General features: G+C 45.0%; 1 protein-coding gene across 4 annotated transcripts; it reads right to left on the reverse strand.

The window, feature by feature from the left end:
• Positions 1-6,544: 6,544 nt before the first annotated feature.
• Tnfrsf22 (tumor necrosis factor receptor superfamily, member 22) lies at positions 6,545-21,412 on the reverse strand. 4 transcript variants are annotated; one of them, NM_023680.4, is made up of 7 exons: positions 21,264-21,401; positions 16,518-16,608; positions 15,013-15,141; positions 12,489-12,600; positions 11,639-11,712; positions 10,982-11,026; positions 6,545-10,173 (listed from the first exon to the last, which is right to left on the reverse strand). In NM_023680.4, exons 1-6 carry the CDS (start codon positions 21,366-21,368, stop codon positions 10,995-10,997), a joined length of 543 nt encoding a protein of 180 aa, NP_076169.2. In that variant the 5' UTR covers positions 21,369-21,401; the 3' UTR covers positions 6,545-10,173; positions 10,982-10,994. The 4 variants fall into 4 exon arrangements, 3 of the variants coding, with proteins under 3 accessions (NP_076169.2, NP_001298074.1, XP_030098979.1); NM_001311145.1 differs by lacking the exon at positions 10,982-11,026; XR_003946601.1 differs by having other exon boundaries at positions 10,119-10,173; positions 10,982-11,712; positions 21,264-21,412.
• Positions 21,413-23,447: the final 2,035 nt, after the last annotated feature.

The following is a 23,447-nucleotide window of genomic DNA, read 5'->3' on the forward strand; positions in this document are numbered from 1 at the left end:
ACAGAGCCCTAGGCCACAAGGAGCTGGATGGTCTCAAAAGGACAAAGAGCTTATGCATCTACTTCTGAGAACCCTAGAGTCTCAGGCCTACTGAAGCAGAAAGCAGAATGAAACACCTAGACTGGAGAGGGACGGACAGTGAGTAAGTAGCTCATGGGGTTACAGTTTTATTTCAGTAAGATTGGAAAGTTCTGAAGGTGGATGGGTGGACTTGGCTTGATTGCAAAAGTCTATATGATATGTCTTTGGGAGCTGGTGGCTAGGGATGTGACTCAGTTGGTAGAATGATACCTGGCATGCATCCCCTGCGTTCCACCCCTACCATGGCTACCCAGTCACTGATAGTACACACCTGTAATCCTAGCACAAAGGAAATGTCTGTAGGAGGCTCAAAACCTCAAGGTCATCCTCAGCTGAGGTCCAGACCAGCCTGGGCTATGTGAAACCCTGATCAAACACAAACAACAAAAATGAAACAAAAACCAAGAAACCTAGCCTACTCAGCATGCTCCAGAGATCATATCTCAACAAAACAAGGTGGAGGAACTCAGTGGTTAAAAATGCTTACTGTTAGTGCTAGAGAGTTGCTTCAGTAGTTATTGTTATGAAGTGAATGAAAAAAAAAAAAAGAAATGGAAAGGAAAAGAACTCCTAGGTATGGTGGAAGAGAAAGTCTATGGTTGGTATGTGGGAGAGCACAGAGACAGCTGAGAGAGTCCAGAGTGGACCAGACTGAGCTGGGCCATGTGGGGAGAGGGACCTCAGGTCCTGAGTTTGCTATTCAACACTCACAAATCAATACTGCAGGTAGCAGAGACCTCCACCAATCAATCAATATAGGCATCATAGACCCCCAACAACCAATACTTCAGGCAGCAGAGACGACCCCCTCTGACACACACAAGCCTAGAGCTGCCCTAGGGGGAGACAGGGTTTCTCTGTATAGTCCTGGCTGTTCTGGATCTCACTTTGTAGACCAGGCTGGCCTCGAACTCAGAAATCTGCCTGCCTCTGCCTCCCAAGTGCTGGGATTAAAGGCATGAGCCACCACTGCCCGGCTCTTTCCTTCTTTTTTTGACAGGTTCTCTCAAGATAGTCCCGGCTGTCTTGGAGCTCACTACCTAGACTGAACTGGCTTTGAATTCATGAATATTCTCCTGCCTCTGAGTGTTGGAATTAAAGGCATGGACTACTACATCCAACTCCCTTTCTGTTCTCTCTCTCTCTCCCCCTCCCTGCCTCCCTCTATACACACACACACACACACACACACACACACACACACACACACACTGGCTCTGATGAAGTACCACAGGTGTGACACCCTCACAGGTATGACTGAGGATGTGGCAAGGCTGGGCCTGATGTTTGGATATGCAGAACTCTAGGGCATAAAAAAAAAAGAAAGAGAGAAAAGAGTAAAGGAAACGGTTCATCAGAAGCTCAGTGAATGAGCAGGCTGGTCCAGTCAGCAATCATGAGTGCTGAGTGGAGGAGCTACCAGGAAGTCATGAGTCACTTGACATCAGCTAGGTTTATGGTAATTTCCAAAAAGCCACATAGGTGCATACAGTGTCTGGAGAAAAATAGTTGGCTAGTTCTCAGCCATCCCAGATAAACTGCTTTTTATTCAGGTTATGTGAGAAACAGAGTTATGCTTTAAGTTTTTATTACTGTGCCTAAGAGGTGTGTGAAACAAAAATGCCTCTAATCTGTAAGCCCCTCCCTGCCTAAGGACAGATGCCTCCAGAAATGCTGGAAACTAATATTTACAGAAGATTGTTGTGTTTATAAAAAGATAAATAGAGGAGGAATATGTTTTGGTGGGTATGTAGTCAGGTGTGGGGGAAGGGGTACCTCGGCAGGCCCATGCTGAGGCATCTCTTCCTCCTTCAAGACCAGCTACATGACAGTATAGTATAGAGTTTATTCAGGGCATGGGGATGGGAGATGAGAGGGTAGTAGAGACAGAGAAAGGGGGAGGGGGGCTGGCAATGAGTATGTGGAGAGAGATGGGAAGAGGAATGGGGAGAGAGCAGGGAAGGGGCAAGAGAACAGAGAAGGAGCAAGAAGGAAAGAGCAAGAGAGAGTGGAGGGGGCAAGCAGCCCCTTTTATAATGAGTCAGGCATACCTGGCCATTGCTAAGTAACTGTGGGGTAGAGCTTAGACAAAATGCTAACATTCCCCCATTTTGATTTAATTAAAAAGAAAAAATTAGAAAGAGGTGATGGTGGAGCAGGAATAGGGTTGTTGTGATCTTTATCTACTTCCTGCTGATTTTGGGGCCATGTATCTCTAGGAAACCTAGGAAAGAGGGTATGGGAATGTTGGTTCAGTCTTAGGAGAATTGACTTTTTCCTTGCTGTCCAGGGTCTGTGGACTGTCTGTGGATAGATCAGAAGAAACAAGTCTAGTAGAAGGATCTGTGTCTGTGAGAGGAGATTGGAGCATCTGGAAGTTGCTTCTCTAGAGCTGTCCTAGATGTAGTAAGCACCTGGACTTGACAAGATGCTGAAGCACGCACACACACACACACACACACACACACACACTATAGGTAGAGAAAAAGATTACGTATGTTTGGGAAAAAGAGATTTTTTTTTCTTAGATGTACATTGAAACCCAGAGGAATCCCACCCTCTAGAATAGGTAATAAGTGGGAACTTTAGGCTATTGATTAGCAGATGTACTTATCTGGATGGAGTCTATTTGGTCCATGAGAGATAGAACTGCGTGGTTTTCCTGTAGCTTATAAGTTTACAAAAGAAATAACAACATGAGCTAACAACATGAAGAATCCTTAAGAAGAGCCATTTTTGGAGCAGAAGGATCAAGGGTCTTTTCCTCTTGTCTAGGAGACTGAATATACATCACTTTAAATTTAGTTAAAAGACAACCAAAGAAAACTTAAAATTTGAATTTGTGACTATTCAATTGGATTGTATAGTGGAGATATTTAATGTTAGGGCAGTGGTATAGCAAGGAGAGGAAATATGAGACATTTTGTCAATGGAAACAAAGTTTAGGTAAGGAAGTAACAGATTACATCTGTGAAAGCCTGTATCTGAACTTATATATCATTTATCATGAAGTCTGTAAGAAATCTGGCATCTTAGATAGTTAATGAATTTATTAATGAGTAAATATAGTTGTAGATTGCCTTAGGGTAAGGAGCTAGGTCTGTTTTCTAGCTGTCAAGCTACAGCTACGTTATCTGTCAATGTAGTCAGAAATGTGGGGATGAATAAATTATAATCTAGAAGTCACGTATTAATTAAAAATGACAGAGTTCATCTATAATCCACTACCTAAACAGTTCCCTGTGGTCTCATGGCGACTTGGGTAGAGTTAGTCTGGCTTTCAAGCCCAGAAGACAAAGAGCCTTTTCTCTGTGGAACAGATAACATGTGAAATGAGAAATGACTCACCTTGACTTAGGCAATATGAGTCAGTTGACTCTTAGGATATCCAGTCTTGTCCACAGTGTTTCTCAATGGTTATCATACCACAATCCAAACAGCCTCTTGTAGATGTGTCTATATCTTCTGAGACCTTGTTGGGTAAGCTGTTAGGCTTTGGGAGATTCTGTCTGTCATAAACTTAAAGATATTAATAATTGGCAACTTCTGACAAGATTGAGAGCTATATCAATTGGTCATATCTGAGTTAGAAAACTTGTTTTTGTTAAATTACTTGTTTGAGAATATATACACTAAATAGAGCATAGAGAAAAATGTATTTTGTATTAGCAGAGAATCACTTGCCTTCGAGCTGGTGTGGAGGACCAGAATGTAAGGGAGTAAGAGTGCTGGCAGCAGTGGCATGAGACTGTGCTAACAGAAAGTGAGTGTGTCCAGGTGGGTTCAGGCCTGTGACATGAACTGCCACCAGCTGGACCCAGTCGGAGTCTTTCCACCTGGGGAAGAAGGCAGGGTCCCCGTACTCAGGTGGGCAAGGAGTTGGCGAGTAACAAACAAACACGAACACAAGAGGGTGTTGGATCTGAATGTAATTTCTCAAAGCATCAGACTTACTTTACAGAAGAAAACAAGGAAGTTAGTTTCTTGGAAGACAGTCTTTCACAACTTGACACACAAACACATCACTATTAAGCCTCAATCCTTACTTTCTTATATATCCCCAAGATCTAAATAACTTTAAAAGTTCCAGTCTTTGAAAATTCTTACATATTAAAATTTCAATCCTTTTAAAATGTCCAATCTCTTTTAAAATCCAAAGTCTTTTTACAATTAGAAGTCTCTTAACTGTGGGCTCCACTAAAATACCTTCTTCCTTCAAGAGGGAAAAATATCAGGGCATAGTCACAATCAAAAGCAAAATCAAACTCCAACTGTTCAGCTGCCTGCACTCTACTGCTGCCTATACTCTACTGGTGGTCGCCTCATGGTATTGGCTTCTCCAAAACACTGGTGTCTTCTGCTGCAACTAGGCTTCACCAATAGCCTCTCATAGGCTCTATTCATTGTGCCAAGCCTCAATTTCTTTGCATGACCCCTTCAGTCCTGGGCCATCAACTGAGACTGAGGCTGTACTTTCACCAGTGAACTTCCACAGCCTCTCACAGTGCTGAGCCTCAGCTGCTTTCCATGACCCCTTCATTCCTTCAAAACCTGTACCACCTGGGTGACTCTTACATGTTACTAAGTCAAGCCGCAGCACGAGGTACAACCTTGGGTCTCTCTGGAACACAGCCTCACTAAAACGCTGAGGTTTGTGCTCTTGGAAAACACTTTCCAGAAGATTTCACCTAAGTAATGTTGGTGATATCTTCCTAATCACCACTAATTTCTTGGTTCCAGCTAACCAGAATCAATAGTATCAGTAATGCAGAGGTTTTGATTTAGTAGTTCTGGCATCGTGTTAATCACAGCGGATTCTTCATCCCCAGCGAATCAAAACCACAGAAACTTGGCAATCAAAACAGCAACAGCCCTGATAAAAGTCTCTAATTTTCCCTCTGAAATCTCACAAGTCAGATCTCCATTTTCTGCACTGTTCTCACATTATCTTCTAAGCTCCTAAGCAACATCCCACAGAGCTCTTCACATCCCAATGACTCTTCTAGGAAAAGGTTCCAAAGTCCTTCCACAGTCCTCCTCAAAACATGGTCAGCTTGTCACAGGAATACCCCACTCCTGGTACCAACTTAGTCAGGGTTTCTATTCCTACAAAAACATCATGACCAAGAAGCAAGATGGGGTGGAAAGGGTTTATTCAGCTTACATTTCAACATTGCTATTCATCACCAAAGGAAATCAGGACTGGAACTCAAGCAGGTCAGAAAACAGGAGCTGATGCAGAGGCCTTGGAGGGATGTTACTTACTGGCCTGATTCTCCTGCTTTGTTCAGCTTTCTTTCTTATAGAACCCAAGACAACCAGCCCAGGGATAGCACCACCTACAATGGGCACTCCCTACTTGATCAATAATTGAGAAAAGGCCTCCTGGAGGCATTTCCTTAACTGAAGTTCCTTTCTTTGTGATAACTCCAGCTTGTGTCAAGTCAACACACAAAATCAGCCAGCACACAGGTTGTCTGACAAGAAGGCCTAACTCTGCACCAAGAAGGCCATGTACCTGGGATTTGACCTCCAGGAAGATAGGAAGTCCTTATCCAAGTCCCATAAACAATGTTAGGAATTACCATCCTATCAGTGAAAAGTTGATTCAGGGAATTTTGGGGGTCAGCAGGATACTATAAGCGAGGCTCTGGATTACTGGATTTGCTGAATTAGCTAGACCTTTATGTGAAGTCACCAAAGGGTCTGAGGATACCATTCAAAGGCTCTCTAACACCTCTGCCAAGGAAGGATGGCACCTCACCACTGATGGGACATGAATCCTTCCCTAGATCCTGAAAGGATGTTGGCACAATTACATATTTGGAGTCATCTAGGTATGACTAAATTGACCAGTTTACTCAACAGGGACTACTATATCCCAGGTGTGGACCAGATTCTGCAAGATACAGTCTCCGGATGTCTCGACTCATGGGTACCAACCCTATTGGGAGTTCCTGTACCAAGGGTAAAAGAGAAAGGGAAACTGTCTCAGGGGTATATTGGGAATTGGACTTCACTGAGATCCAACCAAGTCAATATGGATAGATATTTGCTAGGTTTTGTAGATATCTTCTCATGATGGACTCAAGTGTTCCTGATTTAAAAAAAAGAAAACTTTACATATAGTGGCAAAGAAACTCTTAGCGGAACTCCTCCCAGCTTCTCAGCTATGGTGTTCCTTAGGATTTGACGATGTGCCAGCATTTATATCTTAGGTTGTACAAGGTATACCTAGAACCTTGGGAGTCAATTGGAAATTACACCATGTACATCATCCTCAGAGTTCAGGACAGGTAGAAAGATTGAGTCCAATCTTAAAGGAGACCTTAACTCAATTAACCATAGAAACTGGTGAGCACTGAACTAAACCCTCCCCTTTGCCCTTTTAAGAGTTAGAAATACTCCCTGATGATAAGTTATTTTTCCACCAGTGAAATGAGCCAATTCAAGCCAGATTAGATTATATTAAACACAGGTTTATTGGGAAATTGTTCTCAGTTGAGTTCACTGACCCAGGGAAGAAGGTGAGGGAAGTTACCATAGGTATGGGGAGAAAGGGGAAGGGGAAGAGAAAGTGCCCATGTGCAGAGAGAGAACAAGGAAGACCAAAATCCTCTGGATTATATAGGGAAGAGCCTCTGGGGGAATGGCAGCCCAGTCCCTAGGTGGAAAGCTCAGGATTGGGGTCAGGGTATGCCAGGTAAGGACTGAGGGATGCTGGGAGAACCTGGAGGCCAGGTCTGCTTTGGTATGTAAAATATGCAACTAAGCAACTTGTCCAGGGCTCTGAAACCAAACATTCCAGCCTTCTGTTGATAATAAAAGAATAAGGGGTGATGTATTTATTCATCTATGATTTCTTCCTGCTGACATTGGGGCATCATTATGGGGTGGCCCAAAAAACTTGATTGTTGGCTATTTCTGGGAGGAGCTGGCTGTCTCCCTGCTGTCCAGGCTGTGGGACCATCTGGTGCTAGGAGTGCACACCCCAATTCAAGGACCCTGTGAGACTGGGCTGGAGCACCTGTCAGTAACTGTTTTGGTCCTGTGGCAGCAGGGGTCTCCTACCAAAGTCCAGGTAGATACCCCTGGTCTTGGCTTCTGCTTGGGGACACATAAATATTTGAGGTCTCTGTCCAACTGACCCCACTCCTCATCTGGAAATCATAGGAGAGCTGGTCACGGTGGGAGAGCAAGGCACTGACCACACTCCTAGGCAAGTGGAAATTTACTGAGCAGTGAGAGCAAGGCACTGACCACATCCCTAGGCATGTAGAAATTTACTGAGCAGTGAGAGCAGGGCACTGACCACACCCCTATCCAAGGGTATCTACTCCAGTAAGAACAAAACGCTGTCCTTTCCACGAAGGAAGTGGTCCAATGTAGTCAACCTGCCACCAGGTTGCTGGCTGGTCACCTCGAGGAATGATGCCATATCTGGGGCTCAGTGTTGGTTTCGGCTGTTGGCAGATCTGGCAATCAGCAGCAGCTGTAGCCAGGTCGGACTTGGTGAGCGGAAGCCCATGTTGCTGAGCCCAAGCATAACCTCCATCCCGACCACCATGGCCACTTTGTTCATGTGCCCATTGAGCAATGACAGGGATGGCTGGGGAGAGAGGCTGACTGTCCACAGAAGGGGTCATCGTATCCACTTGATTATTGAACTCCTCCTCGGCTGAAGTCACCTTTTGGTGAGCATTTACATGGGACACAAATATCTTCACATCCTTTGCCCATTTGGAGAGATCTATCCACATACTTCTTCCCCAGATGTCTTTCTCACCAATTTTCCAATTGTGATCTTTCCAAGTGCCTGACCATCCAGCCAATCCATTGGCTACAGCCCATGAGTCAGTGAATAATCGTACATCTGGCCATTTCTTCTTGCAAACAAACTGTAATACCATGTGTACTGCCCGAAGTTCTGCCCACTGTGAAGATTTCCCTTCACCTGTGTCTTTCAGGGTTGTCCCAGAAAGGGGTTGTAATGCTGCAGCTGTCCACTTCTGGGTGGTGCCTGCATAACGCGCAGAGCCATCAGTAAACCAGGCTCTAGTCTTCTCCTCTTCGGTCAGTCCATCATAGGGACCACATAGTTGACCACATAGTCGACCACACCACTAGCCAGGAGGAAATTTACTGAGCAGTGAGAGCAGGGCACTGATCACACCCCTAGGCAAGTGGAAATTTACTGAGCAGTGAGAGCAAGGCACTGATCACACCCCTAGGCAAGTGGAAATTTACTGAGCAGTGAGAGCAAGGCACTGATCACACCCCTAGGCAAGTGGAAATTTACTGAGCAGTGAGAGCAAGGCACTGACCACACCCCTAGGCAAGTGGAAATTTACCTAGTAGTGAGCACAAGGCACAGCACTGACCACACCCCTAACCAAGGGGAAATTTACTGAGCATTGAGAACAAGGCACTGATCACACCCCTAGGCAAAAAGAAATTTACTGAGCAGTTAGAGCAAGGCACTGACCACATCCCTAGGCAAGTGGAAATTTACTGAGTAGTGAGCACAAGGCACAGCACTGACCGCACCCCTAGCCAAGGGGAAATTTACTAAGCAGTGAGAGCAAGGCACTGACCACACCCCTAGGCAAGGAGAATTTACTGAGCAGTGAGAGCAAGGCACTGACCACACCCTTAGGTAAGTGGAAATTTACTGAGCAGTGAGAGCAAGGCACTGATCACACCCCTAGGCAAGGGAAAGTTTACTGAGCAGTGAGAGCAAGGCACTGACCACACCCCTAGACAAGTGGAAATTTACTGAGCAGTGAGAGCAAAGCACTGATCACACCCCTAGGCAAGGGGGAGTTTCCTGATGTGCTGAGGAGAAGCAAATGGTTAGCGCAAGTAGAGGGGAGAAGCAGCTGAAGAGGTGAATTCCAGGTTTGGAGTTCACTATGGTAGGTTGCAGAAGCCTGCAGGAACAAGTGATCCATCCATGCATACCTTAGGAAGTCGTCAAACCAACAGCATGGTTTGGCTAGGAGAGGCTGAGTCTCTTGGATGGGGGTCATATTCCTCTCTGGTTTCAGGCACCAGATGTACAAAGTGAGGACAAAACTGTTCCATTTCTGGTTAGGGGGAAGGGTTTTATTGTAGATAGGAGGGAGAGCTCAGCCAGAGACATCTGGATGAGTCCAGAGCAGAGAGAAAGTAGTAGATTAAACATGACCTACAGACTGATTCAGGCCTTAAGAGGAGGCTGGTGGAGAGTGGGAGAGGAAGAGAAGTAAGGACCAGAAGAGAGGGGGAAAGGAGAGGAAGAACCAAGAAGGCACATTACCAAAAAATGGCAGGGTTACCTGGGAATGAGAAGCTAGGGGAAGGGAAGTCAGTGAGGTGGAGACGTGTAAGGTGAGGTCATGTTCTTCAGTATGTTAATAGGAACCACAGTGGACCATTCATCCTGAGTTTCTTTTGGACCTGATACCAGGACTTGCCTTCATCTAAATTGTTACTTACTCTCAAGGAGGGCCTCCACCAGAGAGCTGCAGAGGGCAATTGTTAACCTGTGGTGGTTTGAATTGGTTTGGCCCTCATAGACTCATGTGTTTGAATGCTTGCCTCATAAGAAATGGTATTATTAGGAGGTATGACCTTGTTGGAGGAAGTTTGTCACTGTGGGGACAGGCTTTGAGGTCTCCTATGTTCAAGCTGTGTATAGTGTGGCACACAGTCTCCTTTTATTGCTTGCAGATCAAGATGCAGAAATCTCAGCTCCTTCTCCAACATCATGTCTGCTTAGATGCTGCCATGCTTCCCACTATGATAATCATGGACAAAACGTCCGAAACTGTAAGCCAGTCCCAATTAAATGTTTCCCTTATTAGAGTTGTCTTAGTCTGGATCTCTGTGATTTTGAGGCCAGCCTGGTCTTCAAATCAAGTTCAAGACATTAAAAAATAAAATAAAATAAATAAAATAAAAGAGTTGCCTCCATAGTATCACTTCATAGCAATAAAAGGAAGCTAAGAAAACATCTGTAGAACCTTTATCTTCTTATGATACGGAAGACAACAACGGACACAATTAGCACACTCAAAGGTGATAACAGTAGGAACAGCCGGTTTCTGGGATCTAAAAGTGGGAAAAACAAGAAACATTTTGGTCAACTCCAGAACAGAATGCTCAAAGTATAGGCCATGGCTAGTGTGCCCTGGTTGAATTTATTGTATTTTTGGCAGTACTGGGGATTGAATTTAGGGCTTCATGCATGTAGGGTAATACCCTACCACTGAGCTTCAGCCCAAACCCTCAATTTTGCATACATTGTTAACTGCAGTTCCAGCTTTCATTCTTTCATAGGTGTAGGTTCTTTTGCTAGCATTATTATAATCATCATCATCATTATTATTGTTATTATTATTTTGGTTTTTCAAGACTGTGTTTTTCTGTGTAGCCCTGGCTGCGTGGAACTCACTCTGTAGACCAGGCTGATCTCAAACTCAGAAATCTGCCTGCCTCGGCCTCCCAATGCTGGTATTAAAGGCATGTGCCACCACTGCCCGGCTAGCATTACTTATTGAAGAGGCTGCCCTTTACCCACTGAATGTCTGGTGCAAGGGTCACATATTATAAGGAATTATTAAAAATGCCATTAACATGGGAATGAGACAATGTGATGCTTCAGTCATGAAAAAGCATGAGGCGCTGACAGAGCTTCAGTCTAGATCAGCCTTAATACATGATGCTTGGGAAGCTCAGTGGTTAAGGCTTTCTTGTAAAGGACCCAAGTTCAGTTTCCAGCATACACAAGGCAGCTCACAACCATCTGGAACTCCAGTCCCATACACATGGCACAGGCATACATGCAGAAAACCCCCATCCATGCAGAGAAAACATGATGCTGAAACCCAGACACAAAAGCCACACATGGCAACTCTACCTCTGTGAACCATTCAGATAGGCCAGGCCACTGAGGCAGATCTTCCTGGGAGGGTGGGTCGAAGAGAGACATACGTTTGGGAGACATATTGTAACAGATAGAGGAGCTGGTATTCAGTTTCATTTTGATGTCCACTTTGAAACAGTTAATGCTATGGTATGTATATTTTCATTCAATAAGAAGACAGCCATAGCACTGGCCACCTATGTGGCCGAGGATGGCTTTGTTGGGCAGCAGTGAGAGGAAAGACCCAGAGGTCTGAGGGTATTTGGTGCCCCAGTGTAGGGAATGCCAGGAAGGGAAGACGGGAGTGGGAGCACCCTCAAGAGGCAGGGGGTGAAGGGATGGGATAGGGGTTTTTTGAAAGGGAGACCTGGAAAAAGGGAAACATTTTAAATGTAAATAAAGAAAATATGGAGAAGAGGAAGAAGAAGAAGAAGAAGAAGAAGAAGAAGAAGAAGAAGAAGAAGAAGAAGAAGAAGAAAGAGGGGGAGGAGGAAGAGGAGGAGGAGGAAGAGGTGAAGAAGAGGAAGAGCAAGAAGAAGAAGAAGGAGGAGGAGGAGAAGAAGAAGAAAGAGGAGGAGGAGGAGAAGGAGAAGGAGGAGGACAAGAGGAGGAGGAGGAAGGCCTTGGAAATTAAAAATAAATCTGTCTTACTTGAAACAGATGAACTGCACACAGTGTTAGCTGTGGAGTTGCATTCCTGGAGGACAGGGATTCCTTGGGGACACCTGCAGAGAGACACCCTCAGTTCATCCTGCCAGACCCCTCCTGCATTCATCAGCAGCAGATGTCCAGCAAGGCGTGATGCCCCTCCAAACCACATCAGGCAGCATCCTGATCCAAGATCTGCAACAGTGTTCTGGCCACACAGCTGCCACCAGACCCACTGGCATCTCAGACAGTATCGTGTTATTACTACTTAATACACGTCAGTTACTACATTTTCCTCCTCCGTTGATGTCCATAGCTTCTTTGGTGGACTTGCAGTGAGGAAAAGGAGAGGCCTGCCTGGCCTCTCTCAAGAGACTCAGAGTTTAGATTCCCCAGAGAAGTAACAGTCCTTTGTAAGTGGCTTGTGCTGGTGCCCCTAGGACTCAACAACTCCATCTGACTGAAGCAACACTCTTACTGAGGGGTGAAACCACAGGATTTCCCAAACCTTGCCCAGCAGTTTCATCCCAGAACCCCCATGTTAACCCAGTACTACCTTGCTGATAATGAATGAGGCATTACCCAGCCCTTCCAAAGCCAAATACACTAAGAACCCTCTGGAAGACCTAACTCAGGAAAACCTAGTGCTTTACCCGGTGTTGTCTACTTTCTCTCAAGGGACATTAGCCATGGAGATCTCCAGCAAGAAGTCCTGTACCACCCAGACCACAAAGTCTCCACCACACAATGTCATCTGCCAAAGTATGAGACAGACTGTCCCTCTCCCTGGACATTAGAGGCTATTCAGGCAACATATAAAGCTACCACCTACCCAGGCCACAGTGGTACTTACTTGGTACATGGGCGGCACGATTCTGGAAATTTTGGGTCATAGTAGTAAAGACCTGTTCGGCACTGGCATTTCCGGTCACTGGTGGCTGAGCAGTCGGCCACCATTTCCTGATCTGCAATCCAGGGAAGAATAGGGTCAGGTTGCAGTATAAACCTTCACATATGCACACAGACCCCACTGTCACCTGAAAGGAACACAATGTGTCCTGGTAAACCTTCACATTCCCATCACAGATGTACGGAGTGCTAAGCAGCACTACTGGGAGTATCTCATCCTTGGGCCTCTGGGGTGGTACCCAGACCAGAGATGATGGCTTGGGAGGTCCATTGTTTAGCATCCTGTGTAATAGCATCACACTGCCCCTAAGGACTCCAACATGGGTGGTCCTGATCTGTAGACACACCTCTGCCCCACAAAGTTCCCTCTCCAGAAGCCACCATGTCCATCAGACATCTCTGAAGATGCTTTGTTTAATCACCTTATTGTTCTCTGAAGAGCACCTAGTGATCTTGTACCCAGAGCCCTAGTGGGCCCTTGGGCTCTGGGTGTATACCTTCCTTAAGTGAGACTTACTCAGTGGCTTATAAAAGAAGATGGCTTTCCCATTGGGGTGTTCGATTTTAACCTTGTGTTCAGGACACCATAAACACTCAAGCTATAAATGTCACCTCTCACAATTCTCTGAATCTAGGCATTGTCCTTTCTCAGAATACAGCAGGGAGCACAGGCAGGGAGGACTCTCAGCCCAGCTCTCTGCAGATGTCTTACAGCATCAGGGATCTGTGAACGTGGAAAATGGTTCTGTCTTTTTTGTTTTTGTTTTTGTTTTTGCGACAATATGTCTCTGTGTAGTCATGATGTCCTAGAACTCACAACGTAGATCAGGCTGTATAGAGAGAATGTCTTATGTTTGTATGGATGTGGCATCTGTCAATAAGTCTGATGGCCTATGGCTTAGGCAGGAAATAGGAGGTGGGACAACTGAGAGAAAGAAAGAATTCTGGGATAGAGCCAGGCAGGAGATTGGTCCAGGAAGATGTGAGGAGACACATGGTACCTGAGCACAGGCAACCAGCCATGTGGCAGAATGTAGACTAAGACAAATAGGTTATTCTAAGTTATATCTAGTCAGAGAAGAGCCTAGCTATATGGCCAAGGTATTTATAAATATATTCTGAGTACAAGTCTTATTTCAGGGTGCATGGAGCTGAGAGGAAGAACCAGAACCTAATTTCTACAATTAGGCTGCACACTAAAGCGTCCTTTCTATATCTGCCTCCTGTGCTCTGGAACCAGAGATGTGTGCTGGTATACTCAGCCTGTTTCCATCTCTATGCTTAGTAGATGCAAATGACAGGGCTGAAGCATGAGATACTGTAGTATTTGCCACTTAGTTTAACATGATTCTGTGGCATAGGAGTGTGTGCATAGGCACACATGCATGCACACACAAAACAGAATCTTCGCCCCCACTCCCCTCTACGTCAGAGAACAAACCCAGGCCTTCTTCTGCATACTAGGCAGGCACTCTGTGAGCTGCTTCCAGTCCTCCAACAAATGCTTAAAGTTTGTATGTTTATTGTGTATTGATTGAGTCTTACTATGTAGCTTTGGCTGTCTTTAAACTCACTATGTTGGTCAGGCTGTCCTTGAACTCACAGAGATCTGCCTTTAGAGTGCTGGGATTAAACAGATGTGCTGCCATGCTCTGCCTGCTTAAAGTTTGTGAAAAAGGTTTTATTATATTTCTATATCCTGTAAGACATCTGCAGGTGTGGCCCTCGTCTCTCTGCTGCTTCCCCAGATCTGTGTGCCCTCTGATCTACTCTTTTAGCTCTTCTCTGTGTGTCTGGGAAGCACACATGATTGCTTATCCACAGAGGTATGATCTTTCTAGGTACCAGCATGTGTTTTACTAGGTTCTGCATTCAATTGACAAGTAGAAGAAAAATTATCTTTATAAAAAAGGCAGAAGGCTATGATTGTGCTTGTTCTGACATTGATTTTACGGAGTCCTTTTTACTCATAATCAATAATTTGTGGCTTGGTTTGATTTTGACACAGGGTCTCACTGTGTAGCCTTTAGAACTGCCCTGGAACTCACTGTATAAACAAGGTGGCCTCCCAGGACAGTGGTGGTGCAGGCCTTTAATCCCAGAACTCAGGAGGCAGAGGCAGAGGCAGGCCAATTTCTGAGTTCGAGACCAGCGTATCTACAAAGTGAGTTCCAGGACAGCCAGGGCTACACAGAGAAACCCTGACTCGAGAAACAAAAACCAAAACCAACCAACCAAACAACAAAACCCAGGGTGGCCTCCAAGACAGAGACCAGCTGCTTCTGCCTTCTGTGTAATGGGATTAAACATTGTACAACCATGCCCATCGGCAGGAAACAAGTTTTATGCCAGTGGGGATTCTGTGGCTGCATTCTGGCATCCATTAGTCATGACTACTCCATCCAGGTACTTCTGACTCTAATGCCAGTCTTCATAGCTAGTCTGCCTCTGCTAAGTCACATACTCACCTTTATCACAGGTGGAGCAAAGTATACAAGCATCCAGGTAATTATCTTTCTCTGTGAATGTTCCTGGGTGACACTTCTCACATTGTCCTTGAGTATGGGGGATTTCGCAGGGCGCCTTGACAAATGTACCTGGGGATAAGGGCAAATGGGATCAGCCTTGCTCAGGCATTCAGCAATAAAGGGCTATGTTGCTCTATGTAGGCTTAACATCTTTATCACAAGTTCAAAATAATCTCTGGGCTGTCACAAAGTGCTTGAGGATCTATGAGGGCTGCTGGTTCCCTGAGCTACACTCAGTCCTGTGGACATCTGACCCTTAGGGGACTAGGAACCAAGATAGCCTAGGGTGAGTAGAATGAGATCCTGACTCCCTACTGGGCTTCCATAGGCCCATGTAAGTCACCAGGGAGTGACACTATTTGAAAGGATTAAGGGGTGTGGCCTTGTTGGAGGAAGTGCATCACTGGGGCTGGGCTTTGAAGTTTCAAGGGTCCAAGTGTTTGTTTTTTTCTTCTGCCTTTGCATATGAACAGAGAACTCTCACCTACTTCTCCAGCACCATTTTTATCTTTTTCAACCCTACCTGCAGTCAGGCCTCCTGCCATTGTGATAATGGACTAAACTTTCAATACTGCAATCCAGTAAAATGCATTCCTATATAAAAGTTGTGGTCATGGTGTCTTTTCACAGCCACATTATACTTTAAACAATCTCTAGAAAAGAGACTCTGGCTCCCTGTAAGTTGTGCTGAGTGCTTTGGGCATACAGCTTTAATAAGTTGTCACCCATGCTAGGCTCATATTACAATATGTAGTTGCATTAGTCACCTATGGGTGTGAAAGCGACCCCAATAACCTCAATGGTTCACCAAACCACACTTGGGTAAATCGCTTCTTTGGTCTGTTCTCAGTGACTATTATCACTTCCTGTTATCTGGAGTGAACAGTTGGTGTTTATGTCTCCCCAGAAATAATTACAGAACCAGGGTTCCTGATACAGAGCACATGTGCTGTTAGCTGAGAGCAGAAGAGCAAGGATGGACATTGCCACCAAGGTAGAGTGTGACCATAGCAAGCTACTTAAGCCACTTTCTCTATTGGAAGTGGTAGCAGTAGGGGCTAAGGGTTCCCTGGCACCCAAGACAAGTACAGGTAGATGAAATTAACCCTCCCAGCTCCCTTTTCTGAACCTTCCTCTCAGCTTGGTGCCTTTGGATATGGGCATAGAACTCATCATGCCTTGCAGGGTGGAGAGTTGGGTGACCCTACACTAGTGAGGCCTTGCAATGAATACTCACACCAACCCTCTTGAACACACAGAGGGCCTCCTTTAGGGGTGACATTCTGTGTACCTTGGTTAGGAAGCATCTCCTAGAGTTTGAAAGAGTAGGCAGTGGCTGAGTTGACCTCCCTGGCACACACCCTCCTCATCTTGTATAGCCACTGGTGTGCTTCAAAGGTCACCCATGTCTATGCTGTGGCATTGGGTCCCAGCAAAGAACTCACCTGCAGAACAGTTCTTGCAACAGACGTCTTTAGACCAGTATTCACCAGCGGGACATTTGAAGGAGTGTAATTCTAGCATAGCAAATTTTACCTATGAGTGGAAAAGGACAAGGGGCAGCTTATTTTTATTGGTAACTGCAGAGGATGGTTTGGATGATGGTGGAAAAGGAAGTACCAAGGCAGGGCCTCCTTGTGCAGAGCCCAGCGGGGACTATCTGATGCTACGCTGTGGCTGATGCTATGCTGTAGAACTCTGAAGCCTGCAGTTGCCCAGGAAAGCTTGCACAATACACCACTACCAAGTCTAGTGGCTCTTGGCTTTTTGCACAGCAGTATCATGCCCACCCCACTCCATCCTTAGTTCACTTTTATCATCATCATCATCATCATCATCATCATCATCATCATCATTAGCAGCAGCAGCAGCAGCAGCAGCGAATGTTCTAGCACAACTTGTGACCTACTGGGATCCTATCATCCAAATCTCAAGCTTTGATGGCTGCTTCCTATGCTGGGGCTGCAGATGGAGACACCAGTTGGAACAACTTGCAAAAGGATAAAGGAGTGATAGCTCTGCTTTGTTTTTTGTTCTCTCTTTCTTTCCTTCTTTCTTTCTTTCCTTTCTTCCTTCCTTCTTTTTTTTTGTTTTTTTTGAAGAATTGTTTATTATTTTATGTATGTGAGTACACTGTAGTTTTCTTCAGACACACCAGAAGAGGGCATCAGATCCCATTACAAATGGTTGTGAGCCACCATGTGGTTGCTGGGAATTGAACTCAGGAGCTCAGGACCTCAGGAAGAATAGTCAGTGCTCTGAACCTCTGAGCCATTTCTCCAGCCCCCCTTTTTTTTCTTTAATTCACCTCCTTCACATACTATTTCTCTAAGAACCCTAAAGCTTTAGAAGTGTTTCTAGGGCTGAAGAGATGGCAGGTAAGAGCATATGGAGTCCAGGCAGAGCAGTACACATCGTTATCCAAGCACTCGAGAGACAAAGAAAGGTGGATCTCTGTGAGTTCCAGGATAGTCAGGGCTTGTCTTAAAACAACAAGACCATAACTCCCAAAAAACAAACATATGCTGTTCTTACAGAAGGCCAGAGTTTGGTTCCCAGCAACCATGCAAGAGGCTCACAGTCACCTGTAACTCCAGTTCATGAGAATCTGATGTCATCTCTGGCCTTCTCAGGAATTGCAGACAAAAGTGACATACTTAACAACCCTTTAGGAAACACTTATACAAATAAGCAAAAGCAAATACTAAAATAAATAAATAAATAAACAAATAAATAATATCTAATTTTGTTTGGTCTTTTATTACTCAAAGCCTCAAGTAATTGTAAAGAAATAACTGGTTTTACTTTATTTTATTGTAGTACTGAGGATTAAACCCAGGGCTCACTCTGGGCACTAATTAATTAGCAATGTGCTATATTTCTAGCTCTGCAACAGATGATTTTAAAGTTGTTTTTTGTTTTTTTTGTTTTTGTTTTTGTTTTTCGAGACAGGGTTTTTTTGTGTAGCCCTGGCTGTCCTGGAACTCACTTTATAGACCAGGCTGGCCTCGATCTCAGAAATCCACCTGCCTTGGCCTCTGCCTCTGCCTCTGCCTCTGCCTCCTGAGTGCTGAGTGTGTGTGCCACCATTGGCGCAACAGATGATTTTAAAGATTTATATTTGTGTTTATGAGTGTATGCCTGCTTGAATGCATATACACCATGTATGTGCAGTGATTGAGGAGGCCAGAAGAGAACAGCAGAATCCTGGGACTAGAATTACAAACGTGTGGGTGCTGGGAACTGAGTCCTATTCCTCTACAAGAATAGCCAGTACTTAATGCACTCCAGACACTGATACATGCAACATGAAACAGAGGCAAATAACAAAACAAAACAGCAACAACAAAAAACCCCAAGAAACAAAAAAACAAGAGCGAAAACCATAAAAACCCCAAACTTTATGTGGTGATCATTGATCACATAGGGGATTGAAAGATCATGTGTGGAGCCATGATATCACACAAGCTAATAGAGCCTATAAATGAATAGGTGATTCACTATTTACCATCATCATGTCTCACTTTTCTCATCTGTAAAATGGGGATAGTAATATACTTACTATTTAGGGTTGTGAAATTAAATAATGCATATAGAACAGTTCATATGTTCCCAGGACGTTCTATCTCCTCCCCACTTCCTTCTCTGAGTAACCTACCTTGACTGATACCCAAACACTGGGAAGGAGCTCAAACTAAGCACACAAATCAACTGAGCTCTTTAACAAAAAAACAAACAAAAAACTATTGAGCACTGAGGCTCACTTCTTTATATTTGCATCTCTATGGTACATACTCTGGTAAAAAATTCTCCACAGCATCAACCCTTAGGGCCCATCTATACATTCGTGGGAGCCATCCTCATTCATACTTACCACTGTGCTCTGATCTCATACTCGTCAGTGTTGTCCAGCCTTCAGCAGGAGTCTGGTTCATAGATAGGATATCTCTCTCTCTCTCTCTCTCTCTCTCTCTGTGTGTGTGTGTGTATCTGTCTGTCTATCATCTATCTATCTATCTATCTATCTATCTATCTATCTATCTATGTATCTATCTATGTATCTATCTTTGTATCTATCTATGTATCTATCTATGTATCTATCTATGTATCTATCTATCTATGTATCTATCTATGTATCTATCCATGTATCTATCTGTCTGTCTATCTATCTATCTATCTATCTATCTATCTATCTATCTATCTATCTATCTCTTTCTGGTGGTCTCTGCTATCTATCTATCTATCTATCTATCTATCTATCTATCTATCTATCTATCTATGTATCTATCTCTTTCTGGTGGTCTCTGCCCATTTAATTCTGTCAGGAATTCTGCTCTTAACTGCTAGGCAGGAGTCTTCTTTTTAGGGTTCCTAGGTTCAATACCTTCATCTTGATTCATCGTCACCATTATTATATGTTGAAGCTGACACTTCATCACTGCCCTGAAGGCAATACTATTTTACCCCTTGGAAATGGCCTGCTTCACCTGTACTTACACTTAGGAAGGACATGACCACAGGTTAGACAGTGGATTTAGTAGGATATCTTCACAGCCTATGTCTTTAATCCCAGCAGGCAGACCTCTGAGTTCAAGGCCAATCTGGTCTACAGAGCAAATTCCAGGACAGTCAGAGCTACACAGAGAAATCCTGTCTCAAAAGACCAAAAATCTACACACATGCCCTATTTTTTAAAATTTCAATATTCTTTGAGGATAGTCTTTTTAAAAAATATTCTTGAAAGAGATGTTATCTTCAGTCTTTTATTTTTATTTTTGACTTTTACAGGACAGTGTCTCATACACAGTCTGGCTGTTCTAGAACTCACTATAAAGATCAGACTAAACCCAAATTCACAAACATGTCTACCTCGTCTCTCAATTGCTAGAATTAAGGGCGTGCACTACCCGGCCCAGCTCATCCTCAGTCTTTCTTTGGAGTACCTTCATTTTGTGGCATTATTTGAGATGATCACCATTTTTTCTTTACAACAACCTTAAAACATCAACAACAAAAACAACCTAATATTGTCTAGATTGTTTCTGGGGATTTCTGGAGGACAAAATGCACCACTTTTCAGGCGGTGCCTGGGCAGGCATGGAGCCCCAGAGCCCTAATAGGGATGGGAAGAGATTTCAGGGTCAAGGGCCATCCCATGTGAAACCTGCCTGTGAAATATGTTCGAAGTCCCTCAAAGTGCTGGGAACTTTGAAGTCACCTCTGAGTTGCATATCCTCTGGCCCCTTGCCCAGGAGATTCCCAGGGAAGCTGGATGCCCTCTGGGTCCATTTCTGTGAAAGCTGCTCACCAGCAGCTAGCAAAGAATTACTATTAACCAGCTCCTAGGTGGTTTAAAGAAATGCTGATTACATGTAAGTGGTCTCTGACTGCTCAGATACTATCTTAGAACAATCTAAGGGTTATTTTGTTGTTGTTGTTGTTGTTATAACTAAAGATCTGAATGTGTTACAAAATGGATATCCTTACAGGTTATAAAACATAAACCTTTTTCTGCCTATTTTTGGGATGAAGACTCTTATGAGAGAAAATTGACATAAAATTAAGTTGGCTGTAACTAAAATGTCATTTACAGGATCGTCTAGGTTTTTTGTTTGGTTGTTTGGTTGGTTTTGAGACTCCTTATGTAGATCAGGCTGCCCACTAACTTAGGTTTAACTGCAGTTTATGATTAAAGAGACAAGAAGCGATCTCGGGACGAACTTAGCAGAGACCCGAAAGGCCCAGGAAAGGCATAGCCAGGCCTTCCACACAGATCCTTTTGTAGTAGTTAGTACTACACCCCAAGACCAGCCGGGCCGGACCCACCCAAGGCGCACAGTCGCGCGGGCCACTGCAGTCCGCAATGGCACTTTCCGGAGTCGCCTTCCGATGGACCGCTTTCTGATGAGAAAGGGAGGAGAGGCGTGTCCACCTTGTCCCGGAGCTCAGGGACCAACCGGACACACTTTCTCTGGCTACCCGCTTGGCCATTCCCCTGCCTCTGCTTCACCTCCTCAATCCCCCAACTCTGGACCACTTAAGAGCAGACGAAGTTCTGAAGTGTTGGTTGGCGATGCCCAGGCTGATGGCACAGCCCGCCATCAGTTCACCGCCGGCAGTAGCTTTCCTCTGCAGTCCGGGGATCCGGTGCCCAGAGCGAGTCTCAGCTCCGCAGGGCCATATCTACTCACCTGCAAGGGCAGATTCAGCAGCAGCAGCAGCAGCAGCAGCAGCAGCCGCCGCCAAAGGAACCAGCGACTCAGACTGGACACCAAGCTGCAGAAGAAGCCAAACATGGCCGAGTGCAAGCACGCCGCTGCTGCTCAGCTGGGAGGAGCTGCTGTGGTGGCCACGCCTCTCCTCAGCGGATTGGTTCCTGTATGGTTGCCTTATCTCGTGGGCGGGTCCAGCGCCACCACTCTTGCCTTCCCACCACAATCAGTGCTCAGTAATATCTAGTTTTCTATAAATAACGTAATTTTAAATGCCTATGACGTTATTAACAGAATCATATTTGTTATAAACAGCAAGTTAAAGTCGAATTCTCTGCCTTCGTTTGTTTTTCATTACGGTATACTGCTCTTTATTATAAGTTAATTAAAAATTTTCCTGGACCTGAGTGGAGGGAGAGGCATGAACTATTGTTGGAATCGTTATAAAAGTCAGACTGCAGCAGACTGTAAACCTTCTCAAAAGCAACAAACAAAAAGAGGAAGATAAGCTACAACACACACTGTCTTAGCTCAACACGGAGAAGTTTGAAGTAACTCTATCCCTGTAGCGTTCCTGTGAGTGTTCACTGGTCAATGGTCTGGAGCAGCAGCTGAAGGCTTCACTGTCAGGGTCTGAGGGGCTGTGTGGGACTCGCTGACTCTGAGGACCTCAAAATATCCAGGACTGGTAGGCACTCTTCCAGTTCTGGGGTTGGGGGGTGTGTGTCGGGGGAGGAGGGCTGTATGAACATCCCTGGACTGTGAGTCCCTCACCTCTTCTTCCTTTCACTGTGTTTAGCTCCACTGTGTGTGCCAATCCAAGCTCATGGGACACAGGACATTTAAGCCAAGTCTACTAGCCTAACACAGGAAGTAGAACGCTTATTTCTCTAGGGAACTTGGGTTGGTTCATCTGTTCCACCCGGCCCCTCCAGGTATTCGAAAAAGTGGCCCACTACCAGCCCCATCCATCTCCCTTCCAAATGCCACTTCCTCTTTAAAATGAGGGAGGACTCAGAGTCCTGGATTTCAATGGCTGCCCCAAAGAAGAGGAGCGTGACTTCAGGCACCTGGTACTCTTTAAATCATCTCTTGCCTCTCTCCCTAGGGCCAGGGAGTGGAGCCTGTGCCCATCTGCCCTCACCTAGGCTGGGGAGTGGGGGCGGCCAATTCCTTGGCCAGCCTGATCCTCTTCTATTTCTTGTCTTCCCTCAGGCTGGTGTCTGCTCAGGAGTAAACCAAATCAAAACACAAACAAGTGTTTAGAAAGTTTGGTTAGTTCAACACGCTGAACTGTCCCCCACCCTTGGGAAGCAGAGGGAAAGTAGAGGAAGGGAAGAGGAGAGGAGTGTGCACTTGTGGATGCTGTTGTCCCACCAGTCTCTGAGTAGCTCGGGAGCAGGGGGAGGCTAGTGGCTTTCCTTTTCTGCATACAGTTTACAGATCTGCCTTGTCCCACACTGTAGGTGGAGGGGAGGTGAAAAGAAGAGGCCTGTCTACCCTGGGCTAGATATTTGTGCTCCAGGTCCTTCTCTGCCCTCTGCCCTTTGCTCCTTTAAAACATTTATTTTAAAATGTGTGTGTGTGCATGTGTGTGTGCGTGTGTGTGTGTGTGTGTGTGTGTGTGTGCGCGCGCGCCCGCGCGAGCGTCCGTGCGCACAGGTGCCTCCAGAGGCTCGAGGTGACATATCTCCAATAGCTTGAGATACACATGGCTGTAATCTGCTTGATATGAATCTGGAGATCAAACTGGTGTTCTCTGTAAGATCATAGCATCCTCTTAATGGCTGTATCATCTCTTCAGCCATTTCTACCCTTGCTCTTTAAGGTGGGATGGAGGTGCCAGAGGCTGGACTCAGTTGGTCCCTCAACCTAGGGGAAAAATCAGGGTCCCGGTACTCAGGTGGGCAAGAAGTTGGCCAGTGGCAAACAGACACAAACACAAGAGAGTTTTGTATCTGAATGTAATTTCTCAAAGTGACCAACAGATTTATATTACAGAAGAAAACAAGGAAGTTAGGGGACACATCAGCCAAGGTACATTGAAGTCATCTGATGCATAATGACAAAAAACAGAGAAATACATACATAAAAGACTAGCAGGAACCAGGCAGTGATTACAACTGAGATAAAAGCAGCCCTATCTAAAGTCAGCTATTCTAG

Source organism: Mus musculus, chromosome 7 (assembly GCF_000001635.26).
Source record: "Mus musculus strain C57BL/6J chromosome 7, GRCm38.p6 C57BL/6J".
NCBI lineage: Eukaryota > Metazoa > Chordata > Mammalia > Rodentia > Muridae > Mus > Mus musculus.

Bases quoted from the DNA above. Each gene is read 5' to 3' on its own strand.
- Tnfrsf22 (XM_030243119.1), bottom strand. From the start codon at position 21,368: ATGTTTGGCTTCTTCTGCAGCTTGGTGTCCAGTCTGAGTCGCTGGTTC. The intron at 16,609-21,263 runs GTGAGTAGATAT...TTCCACTCATAG, and splicing joins TGCTGAATCTGCCCTTGCAG to GTAAAATTTGCTATGCTAGA. The intron at 11,713-12,488 runs GTAAGTACCACT...GTCTCTCTGCAG, and splicing joins TCGTGCCGCCCATGTACCAA to GTGTCCCCAAGGAATCCCTG.